This window comes from Gadus morhua, chromosome 15 (genome assembly GCF_902167405.1).
Source record: "Gadus morhua chromosome 15, gadMor3.0, whole genome shotgun sequence".
In the NCBI taxonomy this organism is placed as follows: domain Eukaryota; kingdom Metazoa; phylum Chordata; class Actinopteri; order Gadiformes; family Gadidae; genus Gadus; species Gadus morhua.
Window position 1 is genome coordinate 23586329 of NC_044062.1, and position 23178 is coordinate 23609506.

Sequence of the window (23178 nt, forward strand, 5' to 3'; positions counted from 1 at the left end):
TTATGATATTATAACTCTAGTCCTATGATTGTAGGCGTAGCCGTCTAGGCTTCGCCTTATGGGCTTGTCCCGTGCGCGTGCTTGCGTGCACTGATAAATTTCAACTATGCACCAATCAACGTGGGCATCGCCCACATTTCCCACGGTACCGTGTATATAAGGCGGCGCATACCGCCGCTCATCCTCCACACTCTTCTTTCAGCATTTGGAGGGTACAGCAGGTGGGAAACTAGATGTCTACACCTAAAATCATAGAACTAGAGTTATAATATCATAACTATCGTTCTACAAACGGCGGGAGTGCCATACTGTCAGACAAAACCAATTAGTCAATCGGCGAGTCAATAGGAACCCCTCTACCCCGCTTTCCATTTGAAAAACGGCGGGAGAGAAATACTGGCAGTCAAGTCCAACTCGCCGTCCGGCGAGAGGTATTTCAACGATGCCGCTTAAAAGAACATGCCTTCATTTACGGTACGGCCACACCAAACGCGTTACTCGCGTTAGGGGCGTCAAAATTCGGCATTTTTGCATAGGGAACCATTGGTATAGGCGCGTAGACGCGTTACATGCGATGAAGCGTCGCATTAGGGGCGTTACGCGCGTCAGACGCACGTAATTACGCACGTAAACGCAGTAACGCGCCCAACGCGCCAACGCCCGGAGTTCAGAAATCTGAACTTTCAACGCTCCAACGCGTGACGCTTGGCCGCGATAGCCAATCAGCGTGGAGCTTGACCCGACGTCACTGGCAGAGAGTAGTGAGCTTGGACAGAAGCATACGGCCGACATCTTTCTTTATTCTGGGTGGAAATAGTAACATAGTTACGCTATTAAATGCGTTTATGGAAACATTTTTAGCGAGAAATGTGCATTTTACTTTCATAATGTTCGCTCGGTGAATGTGAAGGATGTTTGGTTTGATAGTTATGACGAAGAGGGAACGCTCCGTTCACTTGCATGGACAGAGTCTCTGGTTGCTAAGCAACCTCAACATCTTGGCGGACTATTTCTCTGCTGATCAACACTACGAATGCTGGAAACACACCAGACACACCATGTGAAGTTATTTAACCCGATTATTGTTATTTATATAAGAGATTATTTAATCTAACCCGATCTAAACTCTATCACCCAAACACGGCGGCGTTTGGGTTTCCTACCTCGGCTCGGACTCCAGCGCAGCCACGGCCGACAACTATCTTTATTCTGGGTGGAAATAGTAACATAGTTACGCCATTAAATGCGTTTATGGAAATATTTTTAGCGAGAAATGTGCATTTTACTTTCATAATGTTCGCTCGGTGAATGTGAAGGATGTTTGGTTTGATAGTTATGACGGAGAGGGAACGCTCCGTTCACTTGCATGGACAGAGTCTCTGGATGCTAAGCAACCTCAACGTCTTGGCGGACTATTTCTCTGCTGATCAACACTACGAATGCTGGAAACACACCAGACACACCATGTGAAGTTATTCAACCCGATTATTGTTATTTATATCAGAGATTATTTAATCAAACCCGATCTAAGCTCTATCACCCAAACACGGCGGCGTTTGGGTTTCCTACCTCGGCTCGGACTCCAGCGCAGCCACGGCCGACAACTATCTTTATTCTGGGTGGAAATAGTAACATAGTTACGCCATTAAATGCGTTTATGGAAACATTTTTAGCGAGAAATGTGCATTTTACTTTCATAATGTTCGCTCGGTGAATGTGAAGGATGTTTGGTTTGATAGTTATGACGAAGAGGGAACGCTCCGTTCACTTGCATGGACATGGACTCATCTAGCTGCGTTGGCGCGTTGACGCGTTGGAAGCGTTGAACCACAACCACCACACAATGATCAAGCGTCAGGTTAGGCGCGTTACTCGCGTTATCCAACGCGAGTAACGCGTTTGGTGTGGCCGCACCGTCAAGCCGTAGAAGGGGCACCGGACTCCAACACAGAGTTGCAGAGTGAGCCCCTGGACATGTCTAACATGTAAAAACGGGCAAAGGGGCGGGGGGAAGACCAAGACGCAGCCGCGCAGATGTCTTCCACGGGAACGCCTCTGAGTAGAGCCGTTGAAGTGGCCACGCCCCGTGTCGAGTGAGCTTTAATGCCCAATGGTGGCGCTAAGCCCTGCCGAGCGTAGGCTAAGCAAACACCCTCACATATCCAGCGAGAAAACCGCTGTTTAGAGAGCACGACCCCTGCTAGTGTTGCTATAACACACAAACAACTGTTGTGTGGAGCGGAACGCAGCCGAGCGTTTCACGTACATAGCCAGCGCCCGAACCGGGCACAGGAGATGCACCTCCGCCTCCGCCTCACTAGAATGAGTCGGAGGGTGAAAAGCCTTAAGCACAATATCTCTCGACCGGAAAGAACTATTAATGTTCTTAGGGAGGAACGCAGGATTAGGTCTGAGCAGCGCAAAGGAGCTGTCCTCGTTTAGCAACAAGCAGCTTGGGCTGACAGACAAGAGCGGTCAGCTCACAGGCCTGCTTGGCAGAAACCAAAGCCAATAAGAGCGCCGTTTTAAAGGACAGGGCATCCAAAGGGGCCTGAGACAGAGGCTCGAAAGGGTCGACAACCCGTGCAACACGGTGGGGAAATCCCAGCGTGGTGTAAGCACGCGCGAAACAGGCCTAACCCGTCTAGCCCCACGCAAGAATCTCTTGACCAGTGGATGGCTGAAGATCGGTCCACCATCACCCGCATGGCCAGCCAAAACGGCTGCCGCATAGACCTTGATAGTGGAAAAAGCCAAACCCTTCTCCAATAAGTGCTGTAGAAACGCAAGCACGCTTCCCACCTCGCAATGGGATGGGTGAGCGTGGTTCCCGTCACACCAATCAGAGAAAGCGCACCACGCCGCATAGAGGGAAGAAGTAGAAGGTGCACAAGCACCCTGGATAGTGTTGATAACCGCTTCAGGCAAACCTTTGCCCTGCAGGATCAACCTCTCAGGAGCCAGTGCAACAGCCGTCCCGTTACATGGGGTGGGTGGTGCACCGTCCCATGGGCCTGTGAAAGCGCATCCGGTCTGAACGGTACCGGCCACGACGCCGTCTGTGAGAGCGCCGCCAGCTCTGGAAACCACAGAGCTGAGCGGTTCTCCAGAGCCACTATAATCAGGGACAATCTCTCCTGTCTGACCCGTTCCAGAAGAGGAAGGATCAGCTGGAGCGGAGGAAACGCATACAAGAGAACCCGCGGCCAAGGTGTGTGCTCCAACGCATCCACCCCAAACGGGGGAAGATCCCGAGAGTTGAGAGAGAACCACCACCTGCAGTGTGTGTTCTCCCTGCACGCGAACAGGTCCACATGAGCCGTCCCGAACCTCTGCCAGATCAGTCTGACAATGTCGGGATGTAACCGCCACTCATCGTGGCAGGGACCGTCGTGAGACATGAGGTCCGCCCCAAAGTTCTGAGCACCCGCGATATGCAGGGCTCTCAGACTGAGGAGATACTGATGAGCCCAAAGCCAGAGCTCGACCGCCTTTTAGTGGAGAGCAGAGGAGCGCACTACCCCCTGTTTGTTTATGTACACCGCCGCCGACACACTGTCTATCCTGATCAGAACGTGGCGGCCACGTACCAGGTGAAAGAAATGCAACAGCACTTTCCTCACAGCGACGAGTTCCAGCACATTTATGTGGACTGTAGGGGGCGTGCGCCAATCGCCTCCCACCGAGTGAGAGAGGCACGTTCCTCCCCAACCCGTCAACGAGGCGTCCGTGAAGACCACTACGTAGGACGTCACTCTGCCCAGGGGAACAACCCGGAGAAGGGCGGAGGGGTTTCCCCAATATTCCAGGTCCGGTGACACCGAACGGGGTGGGAGGAGCACCCTGAGCTTGCGTCGCACGGGGTCCAACCGTTGGCGAGCAAACCACCGCTGGAGTCTGCGCATAAAGAGCAGACCCAGGGGAACCACGGGATGGGCGACTGCCATTAGCCCTAACAGGCGCATGGTGGACAGAGCGGTCACGTTTCTGAGAACACGAAAGCGGGAGAGTGCCAACAGGATGGCGTCTCGTCGAGGAGGCGAGAGCATCACTGTCATGGCGGCTGAGTCTAGGCAAAGCCCCAAGTAGACTATCTGCCGGCTGGGGAGCGGGAAGCTCTTCTCCCACTTAATGGCAAAACCCAGGAAAGAGAGATGTTTTTTTCACCGTCATGGTGTCCCTTCTTGCAGCTTCCTCCGAGTTGCTCAGAATAAGCTGGCGTTGAGGTAGAAGAGAACCCTCTTTCCCTGACGCCTGAGCGGCCCCAACGCCGTCTCCACACACTTCGAGAAGGTGCGCGAGGCCAGGGAGTAGCCGAATGGCAGGCACTTGTACTCGTACGCCACCCCCATAAAGGCAAAACAGAGAAACTTCCTGTGCGCCGGGGACGTGGTAGTAAGCATCCTTGAGATCCAGGGATGTGAACCAGTCGCCCTCTCTCACACATCGGAGCAGCGCTCTGATAGTGAGCATTCTGAATTTCCTCGCGGCAACGAATCTGTTGAACACGGGAAGATCCAGAATAGGTACCTTCTCCCCTGACTTCTTGGAAACCAGGAAGTAGCGGGAGTAAAACCCTAGGTGTGACTCGTGGGGGGGAACGACAGTGATGGCCCCCTTCTCCAAGAGACGGGCCACCTCTGCTGCCAGAGCCGTGCTTGCCGCCGGGTCCCATAGCCTGGTCTCCACCAAACCCATCAAGGGTGGGGGACGGCGCTTCAACTGTATGGGATGACCCCATCTCAGCGTGTTGTCCAACCACGATGGTAGAACGCACCGCTCTAGCCAACACGCATAGCGGTCGGGGAGAGGGCGAGCTGACAGCTGAGGAATGCTGTCCAGGAATAACCCGTATTCCTCGGCCCCTACCGCCTCCACACAGTGTGTGGACCAAGGGGGGCATCCAATGAAAGGGAGGAGGCTCAGCGAGCGTGGTAGATGTTACAGAGCTAGTCACTGTACAAACAGCGGGCTGTCTAGACGCCGCTCTCGTGTCCGCTGAACAGGCAGCGAGCCGTCTAGCCGTAGAACTCGTGCCCGGGCGTTGTCCGCTGGCTGTAACCACAGCGCGCAGACCCGTCTTCTCACCTTCCACAGACTGTAGAAGGGAGCTAGAGGGGATAATGTGGGAAACTAGGAAACTAGTACAAGCGTCCGTATCCACGGGCTCGTGTAATGAGTCTCCAGTCCGCCCACGAAGCTCAAAGGGACGCCGCTTCTTAGAAGCAGGTGAACCAGAGGTTATGTAAACACGCCGTCCGGCCGCCACCCTACAGACATCTGGCTGAGGGGGGGAAAGAGGTCATCTAAGGGAATATTGCTCTTTAGGGTGTATGTACTGCTGTTCGGTCGAACAGTCTTTTTTTTCTTTATTGGGGTAAGAAAAAGTGGGAGCAAGCCTGCGGAACTTCTGGCCCCGCGGTGCTGCTCTCCCCGGCTGCAGCGGCGGCTGCTGTTGCTGCTGCTGCTGCAACTGCATCGGGGTTGGAGTTGGAGGCGGCCCTCTGGTGCGCTGCGACCGACCTGGACCCCGCTTCCTCCCTGCCTGCTGGTGGGAGGAGCCCGGGAGAATCGCCCCGAACCGGGAACGATTCTCACAGACGGACTGCTGGAGAGCGAGCACCTCTGAGAACCGGGGCCCAAATAGTCCATCCGGAGCTAATGGGCCCTCGACGAGGCTGGCCCGCTCTCGTTCCGGAACCACAGTATGAGAGAGCCATATGGCACTCTGGATCATGGTGGCCCACGCCATATGCCGGCCGGCCGAAACGGCTATCGGCTGGCATAGCTGAAGGATGACGCTGGAGAAGCGGGAAACCGTCAGCCATCTTGCGGCTTCCTCCGGGCCGTAAGCCTCCCTGCCAGCCGACAAGGAGACCAGGGCAGAGGAGAGCAGGGCGAGGTTGTTGACCGCCGCCGCAGATTGCGAGGCACAGACGAACACCCTGTCCGTCAGGCCGGTAATCTGCTTCTGGAGGTGGTCGGGGGGCAGCGGCTTCTCTGTAGGACACCATCCGGCGCCCGGACAGAGAAGCACTGCTAGGGAAGGCTCTAGGCGAGTATCAGCCCACCCTTCCACGTTGGTGAAGTCAGTGAAGGCCCTCACCGGGGCCTTCAGAGTAGAAGGGTCCCCACCCGCAGTGGAGAAAAGGTGCTGAACCGGTGAGAACAAGGGGCACTGGGTAGCCCGCCGGGAGGAAGACAGGGTGTGAAAGCACTCGCCCTGCATGTCATCCGACATGGGGGAGAGAGGCGGGGCTGGCATAGGGATGCCCTTGATGGCCGCCGCCTCACCCATGATCCCGCCGAAGAGATCGGCCATCCGGCGTGGTTTCTCCTTCGGGACGACAGTGGCTTCGGTGGAAGCCCCGGAGCGGGAGAACCCGGACGCAGAGTCAGCAAAGACGTCGTCCAAGGAGGCGACGTCGTCCACTTCGATGTGCTCGTCCTCGGCGTCCTCAGTGTCCGGAACTCCGGCCCTGAAGATGTCGATGGCCTCAGCGAGGTCCACCGACGGGGAGAAAAAGAGGTGCCTGGAGAGGAGCCCCTCTTCAGGCAGCGTGCGGCAGGCGGCGCAGGAGGCGGGAGCAACCACGGCAGCCGCGGCGTGTTCAGCACCGAGGCACCTAAAACACGCCAGGTGTCCGTCACCCGGCGCCAGGGAAGCGAGACCTGAAAAGGGCCGTTGGTCCGTAGCCTCGCCCACGCCGCTGCCACTAGTCATGGAAGTCTTCATATCTACTTTTTCCGAAAATCAGTACAAGTGCTGAAAGAAAAAAGGGAGGATGAGCGGCGGTATGCGCCGCCTTATATACACGGTACCGTTGGAAATGTGGATGGTGCCCATGTTGATAGGTGCATAGTTGACATTTTTCAGTGTGCGCAAGCACGCGCACGAGACAAGCCCATAAGGCGAAGCCTAGATGGCGTAGCCTACATGAAATAGAACGAAAGTGCCAACTGTGCTAGCTATGTCGTGGATAATCATCTGGTCTGACGAGTAAGTGACGTAGTTCCCGCCCAGACGCGATAATCTTTTGCAAAACGTTTTTCCAAATCTTTTGCATAATCTTTTTTTTTGCGGATTGAAATGTCATCTGAATTTCGCAACACACGGTGAGTGGCGAAGTGCATGGCAATCACGGGGACACTATAGTAGCATGGTCCTACTCTCGTACTTCATTTCATTTCTACAAAGAGTCTGGACCTACTCAATTGACAAACGTTAACTCACTTGAAGGCGGGTGTCTGTTCAAGTTTAAAACTATTGGATCTGCCTAGTGCCACGCTGGATCTGCCATAACCAATCGCTAACGTTTGGCCTGGAATCACGTTGCGAGCAGGCTGTAAACAAACCAAAAACTGTGCGTGAATATGTCCGTCAACGAGAGCTGACTTTAACGCCATTGATCTCAGCCACTCCCTCTATTCGCTGATTGGACGCGGACAATTTAGACGGAGAAAACCCACTAACATACCGCAGACTCAGACCTAATACTGAAGGGAAATTCAAATTGAGTGGAAGCAGGCAGGCGGATCCAGACTAACACTATAGCCTTTCAATTTGAATAAAGGAAAAATTGACCAAATGTTATTCTATTTTTATTGTTATAACTTTTGCAAATGGTATTGAGGATTTCATTGTCACTTTGCATCTTAAAAGACACTTTGAATCACGTATTTACAAATTACATTATTAAATTGCATAATGAATTGTCAATTGCATAATGTACTGATTTATTGAATTGCAAATTGCATTACCATTTGAATTTTGCTACATATATGCTTCCATAAAAATATACGAGCGCTCTGATAAATTCAAACGTATGCAGGTTTACCACGCTGAAAACGGTTCTACATTTGCATCACGAAGGATGCTGGAGATATAAAGAGGGCAATCAAAAAACGAAGTAGACGCCTTCTACAGGGAGAGATGCATTCCCCGGGACGGTGACATTACCAGCAGATGTTGATTTAGTAAAAACAACCATTGTTAAAGCAGATGCGCAAAAGTTAAAGTCGGGGTTGCAAACATTTTCAGCACTGGAAATGGGGTCGCACACACACACACACACACACACACACACACACACACACACACACACACACACACACACACACACACACACACACACACACACACACACACACACACACACACACACACACACACACACACACACACACGGTCGTAGCTCATTGTCTAATTTGCGGGCAAAATTCCATGGGCGGGATATAAAGGGAAGGTAACTTGGCCCCTTATGATGACATATAGCTAAATTCGAAATCGTAGCGTCTGAGCTTTCATTTTTCAAAGGCTTGGTTTTACACCTAGCGCCATTTCTAGCTACTGGGGGACCATAGGCAGGCTAGGGGAAATCATATTTATGTTCATAAAGTGAAATTTTCATGCCATTGGACCTTTGACAGAACATCTTTGGTTTAACACAGCAGAGCCGGCCCGTTAGGTAACGAATAAAGCTCAGCCTATGATTGGTTAAACGGAGGCAGGCCGTGCATTTAAATGTAATAAAATGTTTGCTAAATAATGTATCTATGTTGTGTTCCACACAAAGAGGCTTATCAGCGCATCGGGAACTGCAGTCAATTCAAATAATGATTGATTTCTAAAAGAAAGAAAGACCTTTTTAAGTTGACCAACACTTATTAATCCCAAAAGCCTTCTTTCCTAAACAGGGATAATAATATAGTCTGATCCTCTGGCTGGCTGAAGCCTCCATGCTGTAGTGATGTAGAGCTGGTGGACCCCTGGACCTACCTGGTCCTTCTGGGCCCTCATGGAGTCAACCTGGGGCTCACTGTACTGGGGGTCCTTGGCTGGATCTTTCAGCTCCTTATTCTCACTGATACTCTGTAGAGCAGAATGAAGAGACAAACGAGACACAAATCAGGAGGAATGCTTTAAGATGTTGCTTTGCATTGAGCACTTCTACTAAAGTACATATCCTGTATATAACAACACTAAACCTCTATGCGTCCGTTGATGGACTACTGCATTTTTTTTAAATGAAGGCGCATTTTCTAAAAGGCGCGTTACAAAGTTGGGGGTCATCATGCATTCAGCAAAGGTGGAGCTACTTTACTACACCTTGATATCACCTAAATAGACACGTAGATTGTACAATTCATCGTTTCAGTAGTGTGGTTTTATCAATAAGGCTTTGGATGATCCTTCATGGCCTGAGAGCACATTGTGGAAAACGGTCTTCCCTTGTTTTTTGTCAGCTATGAAGTTAGGCCAATGTTAATTTCTCTAAGATGTTCTCTTTTACTCGCCAACATCTAATGTAAATGAGCATATGGACTTTACATTGTGACCTTCAGAACTTCATGTTTTCACAAAATCACACAAATCACAAAAAAAAGAAGCAAAAAACCAGATCTAAATGTTTGCAAAATCTTCCGATAAGTTACAGCGACAGTTTGGGTTCGTAAAATCTGAATATAAGACCCAGCTTTATTTCTTGACCATATGAGATTGCAGTACCTCTGGAGGGAACACACTCTCATAGACCTTCTTCCAGAGGTCCAAGGGGCTTTTAGCATGCAGAGAACCAATATCCACATCACTAGTAGGAGGGGAGCCTAGCAACAGTCACATAAAGCAAGAAAACATCCTGTAAGATGACATCAATAGCTGATTCCTAATAACAGCAACATGTAACTCGGCCTGGCAACCAAAACATCACCATGTTTATTTGTGATTGTAAAACAGTAATGGCATACTACAGCTTTTAAACAGTAAAATGTTAAGTCTTTTGATTGAGTAAGAAAGGTAACCAATAAATACAAAATGCTGTTAGAATTTCCCACAGTACGGTCACTGACCACCTGGGGGGGGCAGAGCTCACCTATCTGGATGAAGGAGTCGGAGCCCGAGGGAATGACCAGGAGCTTGCTGCTGTCAAACGACACAGACTTTCTAGAAGAAAAACAAGAAATGGAAAACAAAAATAAAACACCTACACGACACCTAATGACACCTACGCGACACCTGCATGAGACAGAATACAAACAAACAACACAAGAATGTTGATAAAGAATAGCTTGTGTGCAGTTTGGAGCCATCCCTCACCCTCTCTCCAGGCCAAATGCCAGGTGGTTGAAGAAGCTCTTGGTCTTGGACATCTGCAGCTCTGACTTGGTGCTAGTGAACTGATCAGAGAGGAGGGGGGACAGTAGGATGCAGGGTTTAACAGTTAATGGAATGCATTTATACAGCTCTTTTCTAACCAGTGGCCACTCAAAGCACTTTACAGTACTGACCTAACATTCACCTCACATTCACCCATTCACACACACATTCACACACCGGCAGCGGTGTCCACCCTGCGAGGCGACAGCCAGCTCGTCAGGAGCAGTCAGGGTAAAGTTTTCTTGCTCAGGGACACTCAGCTAGGAGGAGCCGGGGATCGAACCAGCAACCTTCCAGTTACCAGCCAACCAGCTCTACCTCCTGATCCACATGCCGCCTCGGATGGCTACTAATGACGTAGTCTTGATTAATCACTTGTTCTTTTTATTATTAATCATTTAACTTAAGCAATTAATATGATACGGTTGATTGTCTGGTAATGAAGTAATGGATAAATTGACTCCAAGATTATTTTATTAATTGGCTCTGGAAACAAACCACCCTTGTGTGAGCTCTTTGGATGAAAATGTGTTGTGTGAGAGTGTACTTACTATGAGAGAGGCTGCGTAATAGTGTCCGATAAAGCGCAACGTCTTACTGATCACTTTCCTCTTATCAGACTCCAACTCCTACAAGACACACAACAAAAATGTAATCAAATTACTTACAGCAGTTGGCACTGCCGTTGTGTGTGTGGACATATATGTGAATGTGAGGCATTCAGTGTCGTAAAAAGGTCATTGTAGAATAGCTACAGGTTAGAAAAAGTGGATTTACCAAATTAAGGTTGCCTATTAATAAACTATGATAAGTACTCTTCATTCTTTTTTATATAGACCTCAAACTTACATACTTTGTGTTATGCACTCCCCATCTGTGAATGAATTGTTGATTATCATGACTATCATACATCATCCTTTGGGTCCCACAGGGATCCTGTTGGGATGTCTGTCATTGTTGAGGTGATTCATGGTGAGCTAGTCGGTTGTAATTGGTTTGTGGCATCAATGCCTGTTGCAGCTTAGAGACCAGACAACCATGTTTGATGGTTGTCAAAAACATTGACAGTCGCAGGGATATTTTATTGATTTAAAAAAGGAAAAGTAGGTGAAAAAACGGGATGACCTTCGGCTGAAAGGACGATGTATGATCATGAGAATCCTCCAGATATTTGGGTCACAAACGGGGCGGGCGATTCGCTTAATACTGTACTGCTGTTTATTGTGTGTCTACTATCTTTGTCTGAAGAGTTGCAGGTTGCTGTGATCGGTGGGCTGCGTCTTATGTCCTGTTAGCTGGAATTGTTATTGTTTTTGGTAAAAAGGGTGGGCCTGTTCCCAGAAGGATGTTAGACAGATGTACAGTATACAGTATATGTGACAGTGGTAACACTTTTTGGGCAGTAGGTGTTAATGTAGACTCGAAAAGAGAAGACTAGAGTATGGTATTGTAGAGTGGAGGAGAGAAGAGAAGAGTCGAATGGACCTCACCAAGAAAAGGTCATATTTGCTGCCAATGATGAGCAGAGGAACAGGAAAGGGACTCAGAAGCTCTCTGTCCTGTTGAGAAGGATCCACAAATAACCGTCTTTACATACGAGTTCCTGTTGTGTGAGAGACACATAATACTCTCTAACTTAAGTAACTTCCTCTAAAGTGAAATCAAACTATCTATGTAAAAATACTATATTGTCACAAATAAAAAAATGTCTTTGATGTTTAGATTTATCAACAGACATTATGATCAGATACCATACATACACTATCATCAGAGCGCAATTATTTCTGAATCCACACATTTTTCAATTTCTAAATCTATCCACCTTTTGGTGTTTTCAGGTCATGCATAAAAAAATAATATATAAATATATATAAAGCATAATATGCATAATCAAAACATCTATAGAGTTAAACTATAAATGTACTATTGCGTGTACATCTTTCATAGTGGATGAATGGATCAGTCCTCACAGGATAATCTTTGGGCAACACTCGCGCTGCTGGTTGAAAGCTGCTCGCCTTGTGCTTGGCCCCGGCATGGGCCTGAGTCTGGGAGCAGGCCTTCCCTAGCTGGGTATGTGCTGCCTGAAGAAGGGTTTCCATGGTCCTCCACAGCCTGCTGGGTTGAGACAAGTCCAGGACTAGGATGAGAGACAGAGATCTAGCAGGAGAGAATAGTGATGGGAATAGTCAAATTATCTGTAAATACTTTATTTGGCTCATTTTCAGTTTTACTTTTAAGAATATAGTATGAACAATATCTCAAAATGTAGATAGAATAATGTAATGTAATATAAATGTATTAGTAAAGCACATTTAAAAAACAACAGTTGTAAAGATCCCATGGCATGAAAATTTTGTTTAAGATTAGATTTAAAAATAGCTACAGAGGGGGACAATTTAGTATGCAGTGCCAAGCTGTTCCATAGTTTAGGGGCAACAGCAGCATATACCCCATCTCCTATACATTTGTGTTTAGTTTTGGGAACAGCCAGTAAGAACAGGTCAGAGGATCTGAGAGTGTATTTGACTAGTATGTCAGATAGGGTTACATGGGGGCTTTTCCATTTAAGCATTTAAATGTTAGTAGCAGGATCTTAAAATGTATTCTATGGTGGACAGGGAGCCAGTGAAGGGAGGCTAGGCTAAGATGGGGGAAATATGTTCACCCTTACGGTGCGGGCTGTAGCATTTTGAACCAACTGTAGGTAAGAGAGGGTGGCTTTGTTGAGACCAACATATAGGGAATTACAGTAGTCCAGCCTGGCAGTTACAAATGCATGGATTACTTTTTCAAAGTTAGTGACAGTCAGAAAAGGTTTTCCTTTAGAAATATTTCTTAACTGAAAGAAACTTGATTTTACTACGGACTCAACCTGTTTGTCAAAAAGTAAGATTAGTATCCAGTATTACACCCAAGCTTCTTATATGGGACTTGACATATGGGTTGAGGGTGCTTAAGTCCATACCATTGGTGTTACAAGTAGTACCTGGTCCTAATAATAGGACCTCCGTTTTGCTGTCATTGAAGCTCAAAAAAAGAAAAAAAAGAAAAAGCCATCCAATCTTTGACATCCTCCAGAAAGTTTAAGAGACATTTAATGGTGGTGGAATCTTGTCCTTTCAGATGTATGTAAATTTGTCTGTTGTCAGCATAGCAATGGAATGAGATGCCATATTTTCTGAAAAGGATTACAGAAAAGGTTCTGTCGGATAGGTAGGATCTGTACCATTTCATAGCAGTACCCTTAATACCGACACATCCAGAAGGCGGGAGAGGAGGATAGTGTGGTTTACAGTGTAAAATGCAGCTGTGACCTCTAGCATAATAAGGATGACAGAATCACCAGCATCAGTAGCTAATAGGATATCATTAAAAACCCTTGGCAATAATGTTTCTGTGCTGTGAAGAACTTTGAAGCCTGATTGGAATACCTCAGAAATGCCATTAGTATCTAGAAAGGTTGAGGTTGTGTCAAGACAACTTTTTCCAATACCTTAGAAAGGGATGGAAGTTTGGAGCTAGGTTTACAATTTGAGAGGACTAAGGCATCCAGATTGGGATTTTTAATAAGAGGTTGTACTAAATATATATAGACATTAAAGGTATCATTGAAAAATCGTTTACATTTTTTAAGTAGCCAGACGGTACTAAATTAACCATTTTGAATACACAGATGCAGTCTTTTGGACCTACCTGATACTAAGAGGAGTGATGGGGATTTGGACCAGGTCCGAGAGGGAGTTCCCCCCTCCCAGCTCCCACAGGTGGGCTATGTCTTTGGGCTAGAAGAGGAATGACCGCGCGCGCACGCGCGCACACACACACACACACACACACACACACACACACACACACACACACACACACACACACACACACACACACACACACACACACACACACACACACACACACACACACACACCTATTAGACCTTGGGGAAGGTACTATGTACTGCAGAAATGTAATAAGTGCATGGTGATGCAGGTCCACTCACAATAAAGGCTACAACATTCAAGTCTTCACCATTGAATGTATAAAATATGCAGGTGTGGGTGACACAATGTTATGGTCTTTGCCTTACAAAAATTGCTTAGTTACACATACCTTGGGTTCACAGAACCAACAGACATAAAATGCTTCAAATAGCTCTTTTAAAACACAAATAAGTGGCTATATGTATGTATATATATATATATATATATATATATATATATATATATATATATATTGCTGAGGCAAAGAGCCATTGCAGATGTCCTTACTGTGTTATGTCCTCGGGCTCGTCGTCCAAACGTATACTCCAGAGCCAGCGTTGGCTTGGTTGCTTCATCCCTAGTGGAGAACAACAGTCAATACTCCTCAAAGGATCTGGGTGTAACCATGCACAGGAGTACTGTCAACCTAAGGAGCACAAAGCAGGTGGTTCAAATAGCTGATGTTAAATCTGATTAAGAGCGATGGTCCCCTGAAGTATCACACAACTTACCTGTCAAGACATCTCAGAAGAATGGATGTTTTTCCCTGAAAAGCAAAATTTATTATTATTAGGTCTAATACTTAGAGGGATGCTGTGTCAGGGACGGAGCGCCTCTTGTACTGTGACCTACCCCGGTCTTGCTCCCCACTATGAACACGGTTCTCTGGCTGACAGCTCCATCACCACCACCATGGTCCTCACTGGTGTTGCTGTTCCGGTTCTGGACCTCGGCTGCTGCCAGGTCCCACAACGTGTCCGTGCTGAGGAGCGCAGAGCAAACAATGTAGTGTTGATTTTAGCATACCGTATGACAAAAGAATCCCGACGAACAATTTACCTTATTTTGCGCATTTCTTTTTATTTGAATCCAGAAGTCTTCCCCTATGGACCATGGACGAGTGTACAGGCGCATAAACACAAATGTTGCCAAAGTAACGGCGCAGAATGATGACGTGTACGTCAGGGACGCGTTTCTCATCAGGTCAATCCCAAGCTTTGTTCGAAATCGTTCCCCGTCACGGATATCAAAGTCAAAGTCAAAGTCAGCTTTATTATCAACACTTCACATGTACAAGACATGTGAGGGAATCGAGAAAACGTTTCCCCCTATCCCGCGGTGAACATATAAAAAGTGCAAAGGCACAAACACAAATATACGAGACAACACTAAAAATAGACAGGATAGACAATGACATAAAATATAGGAGTTCTGTATGAATAAAATAAGTAAAAATATTTGTGCAAAGAGGCAGTCAATACTGGCAGCAGAAAGTCATGTAGTAGTGCATTTTTTAAATAGATAAATAAATAAATAATAGCAGCAATTTCAGTCTGTATGGTGTGTATTTAAACTAGTAATAGTAATAGTAATATTGCAAATACAGTTAGTCCACAGTGTAGCAAGGCAGAAAGCAGGGGGGGGGGGGGGGGGGGGGGGGGTATTTCAGCTTACTGACAGCCCTGTTGATGTGGCTGAGGGGAGAGAGGGGAGAGAATTTAGTTTCTATATAGTGCACTTTATACGTAGGGTGATCAGATTGCATCAGCATTGTTATTGACAGTCAGACTCGATTTTTTTTTTTTTGAAATGAGTGTTTTATAATCTGGCATTTATCAAATAGCTGCGTGCGGAGACAGCAGCGAGGGCTGTCATCAGGGGGAGGAGCGGGCTGTTTGATCACGTCAATCAAACCGGGACGCGGACGCCGGTTAGGGGCACGCGCACCAACAAGAAACAATCAGGTCAGAACGGCAGGAGATATGGAGGAGAGCGCGACCCGTATGCCTACGACTAGGAAATGCAGTTACAACAAAGACAGGGAAACCATATATCCCTGGATGAAACCAGTGCAGGGGTAGTCTTGTAAAGTGTTATGGGACGTTTGCATGAGTCAATTTTCCATTTCACACGGAGGTGAATTCGACGTAAAAAGACACAGAAAATGCGAGAGTCACAAACAACGGGTTGCTCAAAAGGAGGCGTCCCAGTCCATGCATAAGTTCCTGCTAAAACCCAAACAAGATTCAAACGCAGATAAGGTAACAGCAGCTGAACTAACTAGCGTTCAAACCAGTGTTGCCAACTCTCGCGAGACAAATAAGCAACTCTCACATCAAAAGGAAGCCCAATGCCTAAAAAGGCGCCCAAAGCCGCTGTAACCTGTCACAGCCTTAACAGCATAGCCTATTTGTATAATGAGTGAAATAATTCCTTTTCCAAAGCTAAAAATTTATTTTTCAAGTTTTACAAAGAAGAAATCTAAAAATCATTGTACAAGACACATATTTGTGTGTGTGGGGGGAGGGGGGAGAGAGAGAGAGAGAGAGAGAGAGAGAGAGAGAGAGAGAGAGAGAGAGAGAGAGAGAGAGAGAGAGAGAGAGAGAGAGAGAGAGAGAGAGAGAGAGAGAGAGAGAGAGAGAGAGAGAGAGAGAGAGAGAGAGAGAGAGAGAGAGAGAGAGAGAGAATGAATATATCCTCAATTGGCCGTGCATGGGATCAAAACATGATGTTTCAAGGATTTACATTGAGCTGCATGTGTGTATGTGAATTGCAGTGTATGTGTTTGGATACACACACGGGCACACACACTGAAATATTTGTATACTATATAATTTTTTATTCATGTGGCCTGCAGTGCCGATAATCGCATAGGTGATTCCCACAGGCTCTGAAAACAACAGTCATCAAGCCATATCTAACTTACCATTTTTAAGCAAAATCATATCAACAGCTAAATAACTAATTCAATCACTGGATGTGCCATGTGCTGAATAATGAAAAAACTAAATGGTAATGGTCTTTGGTGCAAGGGATTAACAATGAAAAGTCAGTGCACAGCTGTTATGTTAGAAAGCACACACCAAGACAGAAATCTTGGTGTAGTCATAGACTCAGACTTGAATTTCTAAAACCACATTAAATGCCATACTGAACTAACTGACTAAGGTGTAAATGTGAGATGCATTTTTGACTGATAGATGCTTCTGCTTAAATTATTTGGGGACTTATAAATAACATGAGAAAAAAAATGTCTGACAAAATCCCAATCCCAATGTATTGGCATTTTTAAGACTTTTGAAGGACTGATTAAATACATTTTAATACCAATACCATTTAAGGTATTATTTTAAGCATTTGTATGACTTGTATTTTTATTCTATACAATTGCATAGCAATCAGATGACTTACTTGTAGATGTACGAAATCAATGCTTGTTAAAAACAACAGTCATCAAGTCACAAAATCATTGAAAAAGCTGTTTATCAACAGCTAAATAACGCAGAGTTACGTATGTAACTCCGGTTCTATGAATCCTGGATGACCGGTGCATTAAGCACTGGATTTATCCGTCTCGCGCATGCGCAGTTCGAGTACCTATACCAACAAGGTCACATGTCACGAGGGTCTACATAGCCCGGTGTCGCTATATAGCCCGGTGTCGACAGAGGATCTGTTCCCAGAATCTTCTCGCGAACCACAAGACTTCTGAGTGACCTGTAACTCTGGCGGTCATCCAGGATTCATAGAACCGGAGTTACATACGTAACTCTGCGTTCTATTCCATCCTTACTGACCGCCAGAGGCACTGGATGGCCAATACCAACAACGTCACGAAGAATGAAAGTGCTCACCCTACTGACAAGAGACAGCAGAGCTTGGCCTCAGGACCACGCTTATTGGATGAGGAGTTGCAACGTTGACCCGGTAGAACCAGGAGAATGTGCTAGGCGACGCCCATAACGCCGTGGCACAGATGGTCCCCAGGGGCACCCCTCTCCGGGCAGCCCATGATGTTGTGACGCTCCTGGTTGAGTGACAACTCACCCTGGATGGCGGGGGGCGACCACTGGCCCCGTAGGCGTGCGTTATGTTCTCCACAATCCAGTGGGACAGCCTCTGCTTAGTTAAAGCACGACCCCTGTTAGGGCCACCAAGGCAAACAAAAAGCTGCTCCGACTGGCGAATACCGGCGGTAGCAGAAATATAAGCCCTAAGGGCCCGCACCAGGCACAGCAGCTCAGACCCACCCTCCCCAGATGAGGGGTCAAAGCGTGCTAACTGGATGGGCTGGTTAAGGTGATTGCGTGGAAGCACCTTTGGCAGGGACGCAAAATTCGGCCATAGAGTGACACCCGAGCCATCAGAGTTCCACCTCAGGCATGTATCACTCAGTGATAGGGCATGCAACTCTCCGACTCGCTTGGCAGAGGTTATAGCGAGTAAAAAGGCAGCCTTCATAGACAGCCACTTCAACCCCCCTTGACCCACAGGCTCGAAGGGAGGCGATGACAAGGCTTCCAGCACCAGCGGCAGGTCCCATGCTGGAGACCTCATGGCTGTAGGGGGACGCAGCCTCAAAGCCCCTCTAAGAAAGAGGGACACTAACCTGTGGCATCCTACCGTGGCGCTGTCAACCCTATCGTGTAGGGAGGAGATAGCAGCGACATAGACCCTCAAGGTAGAGTGCGACCGGCCACTATCCAGGAGGAACTGCAGAAATTCCAGCACGGTGGTCACAGCGCAGTGCACTGGATCCACGGCCCTAGCCGCACACCAGTTGGAGAACAGCTTCCATTTGTTTCTGTACTGCAACCAGGTCGACATTGCCCTGGCACTCATGACAGTACCCCTGACAGCCGCAGTGCACTCCCTCAGCAGTGGGTCGCAGTCGTCCAGATACGGCAGGACCTTCATGCCCTGCGTCTGCAGGGGTGCGAGGGCTGCCGCCACAACCCTGGTGAAAACCCTCGGGGAGAGGGAAAGCCCGAAAGGGAAGTACCCTGAACTGGAAATGCCGGCCCCAAAAGGCAAACCTCAGGAACCGCCTGTGGTGTGGCCCAACCGGCACATGAAAATAGGCATCCTTCAGGTCTATGGTCGTGAACCACTCCCCCCTGGCAACTACCCTCAGGGTGTCCGCCGAGGTGAGCATGTGGAATGGTTAAACTTTTAAAGGTCTAGAATGGGCCGGAATCCGCCGTCTTTCTTGGGTACCAGAGAGTACGCCGAGCAGAACCCCCCGGGTTGTAACTGAGGGTCCACTGGCTCGATCGCACCCTTGGCCAGGAGGGCGGATAGCTCCTGGGCCAGAGCTGCGGCCTTCGTCGGGTTGCGGACGACTGTCATCTTGACCCGGTCGAAGGCCTGGGGCCGGCGTCGGAACTGTAATTCGTACCCCCGGGTTAAGGTGGAAACCACCCAGGGGTCTATAGTACAGGCAGCCCAGTAACTGAGCTGCTGCTGGGAAAAACAGCCGACGACCGGCCCCGTGGTCCTAGCGCCTGGCCCCCCGGCCTCTGTCGGCTCTGGAGGGGTACCGGTGAGGCTCTGCGGGCGGGGGCGCGAAAGTTATCAGCGGGCTGCTGGGCGGGCCGCCGAGACCTACGTAGGCCCTCATCTCTCGCTGGGTAAGAGCGTGGCTGGGAGCGGCCCCGGGGGGCAGCCGGGGGGGCTCTAGGCCTGCTAGGAGCGGACACACTCCTGTGAAGGCCCGACAGCTGCAGGTTGGTTTGCCTTGCTTGGGCAGCTCGCTCCAGCGTCTCCAGGGCAGCTGACCCAAACAGCTCCCCCGGTACCACTGGCACGGCTCTGAGGGCCTTCCTGCATGCCTCAGTCAGGGGCGACTGAGCCAATCTAACCTGACGGCGAGTTTGGACCAGGGTTTTTTTTTTAACAAAAGTGTTATTAAACAAAACTTGGAAGCTTCTACTCCGCTCTATACAGACAAACAGCCCCTGGAGGACGAGTTCACCTGTTGCTCTGACCCTTGGTCGCGAGGCTGCACAGTCTGGAGCGCGGTCCTTTCAAAAAAGCGAATACGCTATCCGCAACTACTACTACTCGCAAAGGTACTACTACATGCGTCTTTGCGAGAAGATGAAAGGAACAGATCCTCTGTCGACACCGGGCTATATAGCCCATCCGGTGTCACGAGGGTCACATGTGACCTTGTTGGTATAGGTACTCGAACTGCGCATGCGCGAGACGGATAAATCCAGTGCTTAATGCACCACCTCTGGCGATCAGTAAGGATGAAATAGAACTACTTACTTCTTATTAATGAATACATTTACATATCCCTGACACACCGGCTACCGAGTGACGCGCATGCGCATTTAATGACATTGTTTACAGGAAGTGCGTCATTATTGCGCATCTAGGACCCACGAGCCGATCTGGCAGCCGTGTGTCGATTGCGGCCACAGCCCTCTCCCGGTACAATATTTCATGTTAAATACATTTCAGGATCTAGTTTGAGATTCAGTTTCAGTATTACTTGTTTTTGAAACCTGACGTGGGGCTGGCACCATCATATCTGTCTTATTTATTGCACCCACACATAATAGGTTCATGATACCATGTGGGGTCATTTCAGACTCCTTTGCTTCCTTTGCTTCCCACAGACGGCTGTGTTGTGGCAACCCGGCCCCAAATCCTCAGGCCAGGCGGCCCAAGGGAGAGGTGGTGGAGGGCGTATACCGCCGATATCCACCAGCCGGAGCCAAAGAGCATCCATTGCGTAACGCCAATCAACAGAATGGAGAACACCTGCGACGGAGGATGAGGCACCCTTTAAAAAGCTGTTTGTTTTCCCAGAGAGGAGAACCGGGAGACAGAGCGGACGAGAGTAACCCCAGGACCCGATACGGCCAAGCAGACTTCTGGATCTAACGGATTTCCCCGGCGGCGCACCCCAGGACGACGTGCGCCGACAAGGCACGCACCAGACAATTCCCTGGACGCCAGCGTGGCTCACGGAGTCATTTGTATGATTTTTGTTTTTCCTGCGTTGGGTACCGACCCCGCAGTTTACTTTTCTTATTAATGAATAAACGCCCCACCGGGCTTTGAACGCATCTTGGAGTGTGGTATTTCTGACGTGAGACATTCCTGGGGCTGGGTCGCCACTGTATATATTGGGCATTTGATTCTCGTTTCAGATACAGAAATATATTAAAAAACGAGTGGTAATTATGATTTGTTTTAACATTCAAAAAGGCATATACAAGGTGCCTTTCTTATAAAGTCAGAAAGGGGCAAACTAATCTAAAATGAGAATTGTTAAACATATAGAATCATCGGGGGATTAGTAACTTATACTTCCATGGTCGGTAAACAATGCGACTGCGATCGCTCAGACCTCTCGCTTATGATGCTACAATGCTAATAATGCTAAAAAACAAGAATATTTCTGCATCCGGTACGTCATGAAGTAGGGCGTGGCTAGGGACCCATGATGCAGAAGAATATCTCCTTGATGTTGCCTTGCGCCATTGAGTAGTTTACATAGGAATGAATGGGCACCATTTTGGAATCCGTTGTCCAATTTATAATATGTCCATGGTTGCCCTGCGCCATTGAGCAGTTTACATAGGAATAAATGGGCGCCATTTTGGAATCCGTTGTCCATTTTATAATATGTCCATGGTTGTGACTCACAACTTGTGAGTTGAAAAGTAAAGTACCGCTTGAGAAAGTCATCCGACTGTCTCCCTGCTGTTTATTCTCATAAAGAGTGATCCACCTCCGCATTCACCAGCCTACAAAAATGTGAAGCACCGAGTCGCGTATTATTTTTGGCATTAAGCAACCAAGTTTCTAAAAATAAGCCCAAAAAACCGCAACCCGCGACTCCACATTTTTCCAAGCAACTTCTTGTAAATACAAGCCCAAAGTCGCGTATTATAAGCGGCCTTGGCAACTATGGTTCAAACCCCCACTGAAGGTCCCAGGTCCCCCCCCCCCCCCGCTCGGAAGTGTCGCCTAGAGCGTAATTTCACGTAAAAACCTGCCCACTTTGTCCCGCATTGTCCCGCACAAACGTGGTCTTTTTTAGCTGTGTTCGAAATCGTTCCCTATACACTCACTCACTATTCCCTATATAGTGTTCATGATATAGTGCACTATATAGGGAACGTTAAAAAAAGAGAATTCGGACACTACGCTGAACATTTCTAAACGTCATTTGCTTCAGTAAATGCGCCGGTGTTCTATACCAACTTGTACTTGTTAATATAATGGAATAAAGAACGAGACTGTAGGTTCATTCAACGAGTATCACTGAATTCTTCTACTCACTCAACATTACACATTTTCAGTATAACACTAGGTAAGTGCGCCATCAGGTGGTGTAGTGGAGTAACAGGAACAGCACATAATAAAGGTACGGCCACACCAACCGCGTTACCCGCGTACGACGCGTATAAAATCGGCAATTTTTCCATAGGGAACCATTGGTTTACGCTCGTATGAGCTGCGTAGATGCGTTACATGCGCTAAAGCAACATTTTAGCCGCGTTAGCCGCGTATGAGCTGCGTATATACACGCACCTAACGCACCTACGCGCGGAGTTCAAAAAATTGAACTTTTTACGCTCCTACGCATGACGATTAGCCGTGTTGCCCAATCAGCATTGAGCTTGACCCGACGTCACTGGCAGAGAGTAGTGAGCTTGGACAGAAGCATACGGCCGACATCTTTCTTTATTCTGTGTGGAAATAGTAACATAGTTACGCCATTAAATGCGTTTATGGAAACATTTTTTGCGAGAAATGTGCATTTTACTTTCATAATGTTCGCTCGGTGAATGTGAAGGATGTTTGGTTTGATAGTTATGACGAAGAGGGAACGCTCCGTTCACTTGCATGGACAGAGTCTCTGGTTACTAAGCAACCTCAACGTCTTGGCGGACTATATATCTGCTGATCAACACTACGAATGCTGGAAACACACCAGACACACCATGTGAAGTTATTGAACCCGATTATTGTTATTTATATCAGAGATTATTTTATCTAACCCGATCTAAACTCTATCACCCAAACACGGCGGCGTTTGGGTTTCCTACCTCGGATTCCAGCGCAGCCACGGCCGACAACTATCTTTATTCTGGGTGGAAATAGTAACATAGTTACGCCATTAAATGGGTTTATGGAAACATTTTTAGCGAGAAATGTGCATTTTACTTTTGTAATGTTTGCTCGGTGAATGTGAAGGATGTTTGGTTTGATAGTTATGTGGAAGAGGGAACGCTCCGT

At 47.8% G+C, this 23178-nt stretch overlaps 1 protein-coding gene across 1 annotated transcript in view; it reads right to left on the reverse strand.

Annotated features, from left to right (window-relative positions):
• dync2li1 (dynein, cytoplasmic 2, light intermediate chain 1) overlaps positions 1-15101 on the reverse strand; it is a 15855-nt gene extending 754 nt beyond the window's left edge. The window contains exons 1-12 of the mRNA XM_030378352.1: positions 14977-15101; positions 14770-14899; positions 14649-14683; positions 14425-14494; positions 13853-13941; positions 12127-12316; positions 11647-11715; positions 10708-10785; positions 10097-10176; positions 9873-9943; positions 9509-9606; positions 8780-8872 (exon numbers count right to left, since the gene is read on the reverse strand). Of these exons, the coding sequence (XP_030234212.1) occupies positions 8780-8872; positions 9509-9606; positions 9873-9943; positions 10097-10176; positions 10708-10785; positions 11647-11715; positions 12127-12316; positions 13853-13941; positions 14425-14494; positions 14649-14683; positions 14770-14899; positions 14977-14990 (1017 nt within the window). The 5' untranslated portion in view covers positions 14991-15101. The remainder of the gene's footprint in view (positions 1-8779; positions 8873-9508; positions 9607-9872; positions 9944-10096; positions 10177-10707; positions 10786-11646; positions 11716-12126; positions 12317-13852; positions 13942-14424; positions 14495-14648; positions 14684-14769; positions 14900-14976) is intronic.
• Between the last annotated feature and the right edge of the window lie 8077 nt (positions 15102-23178).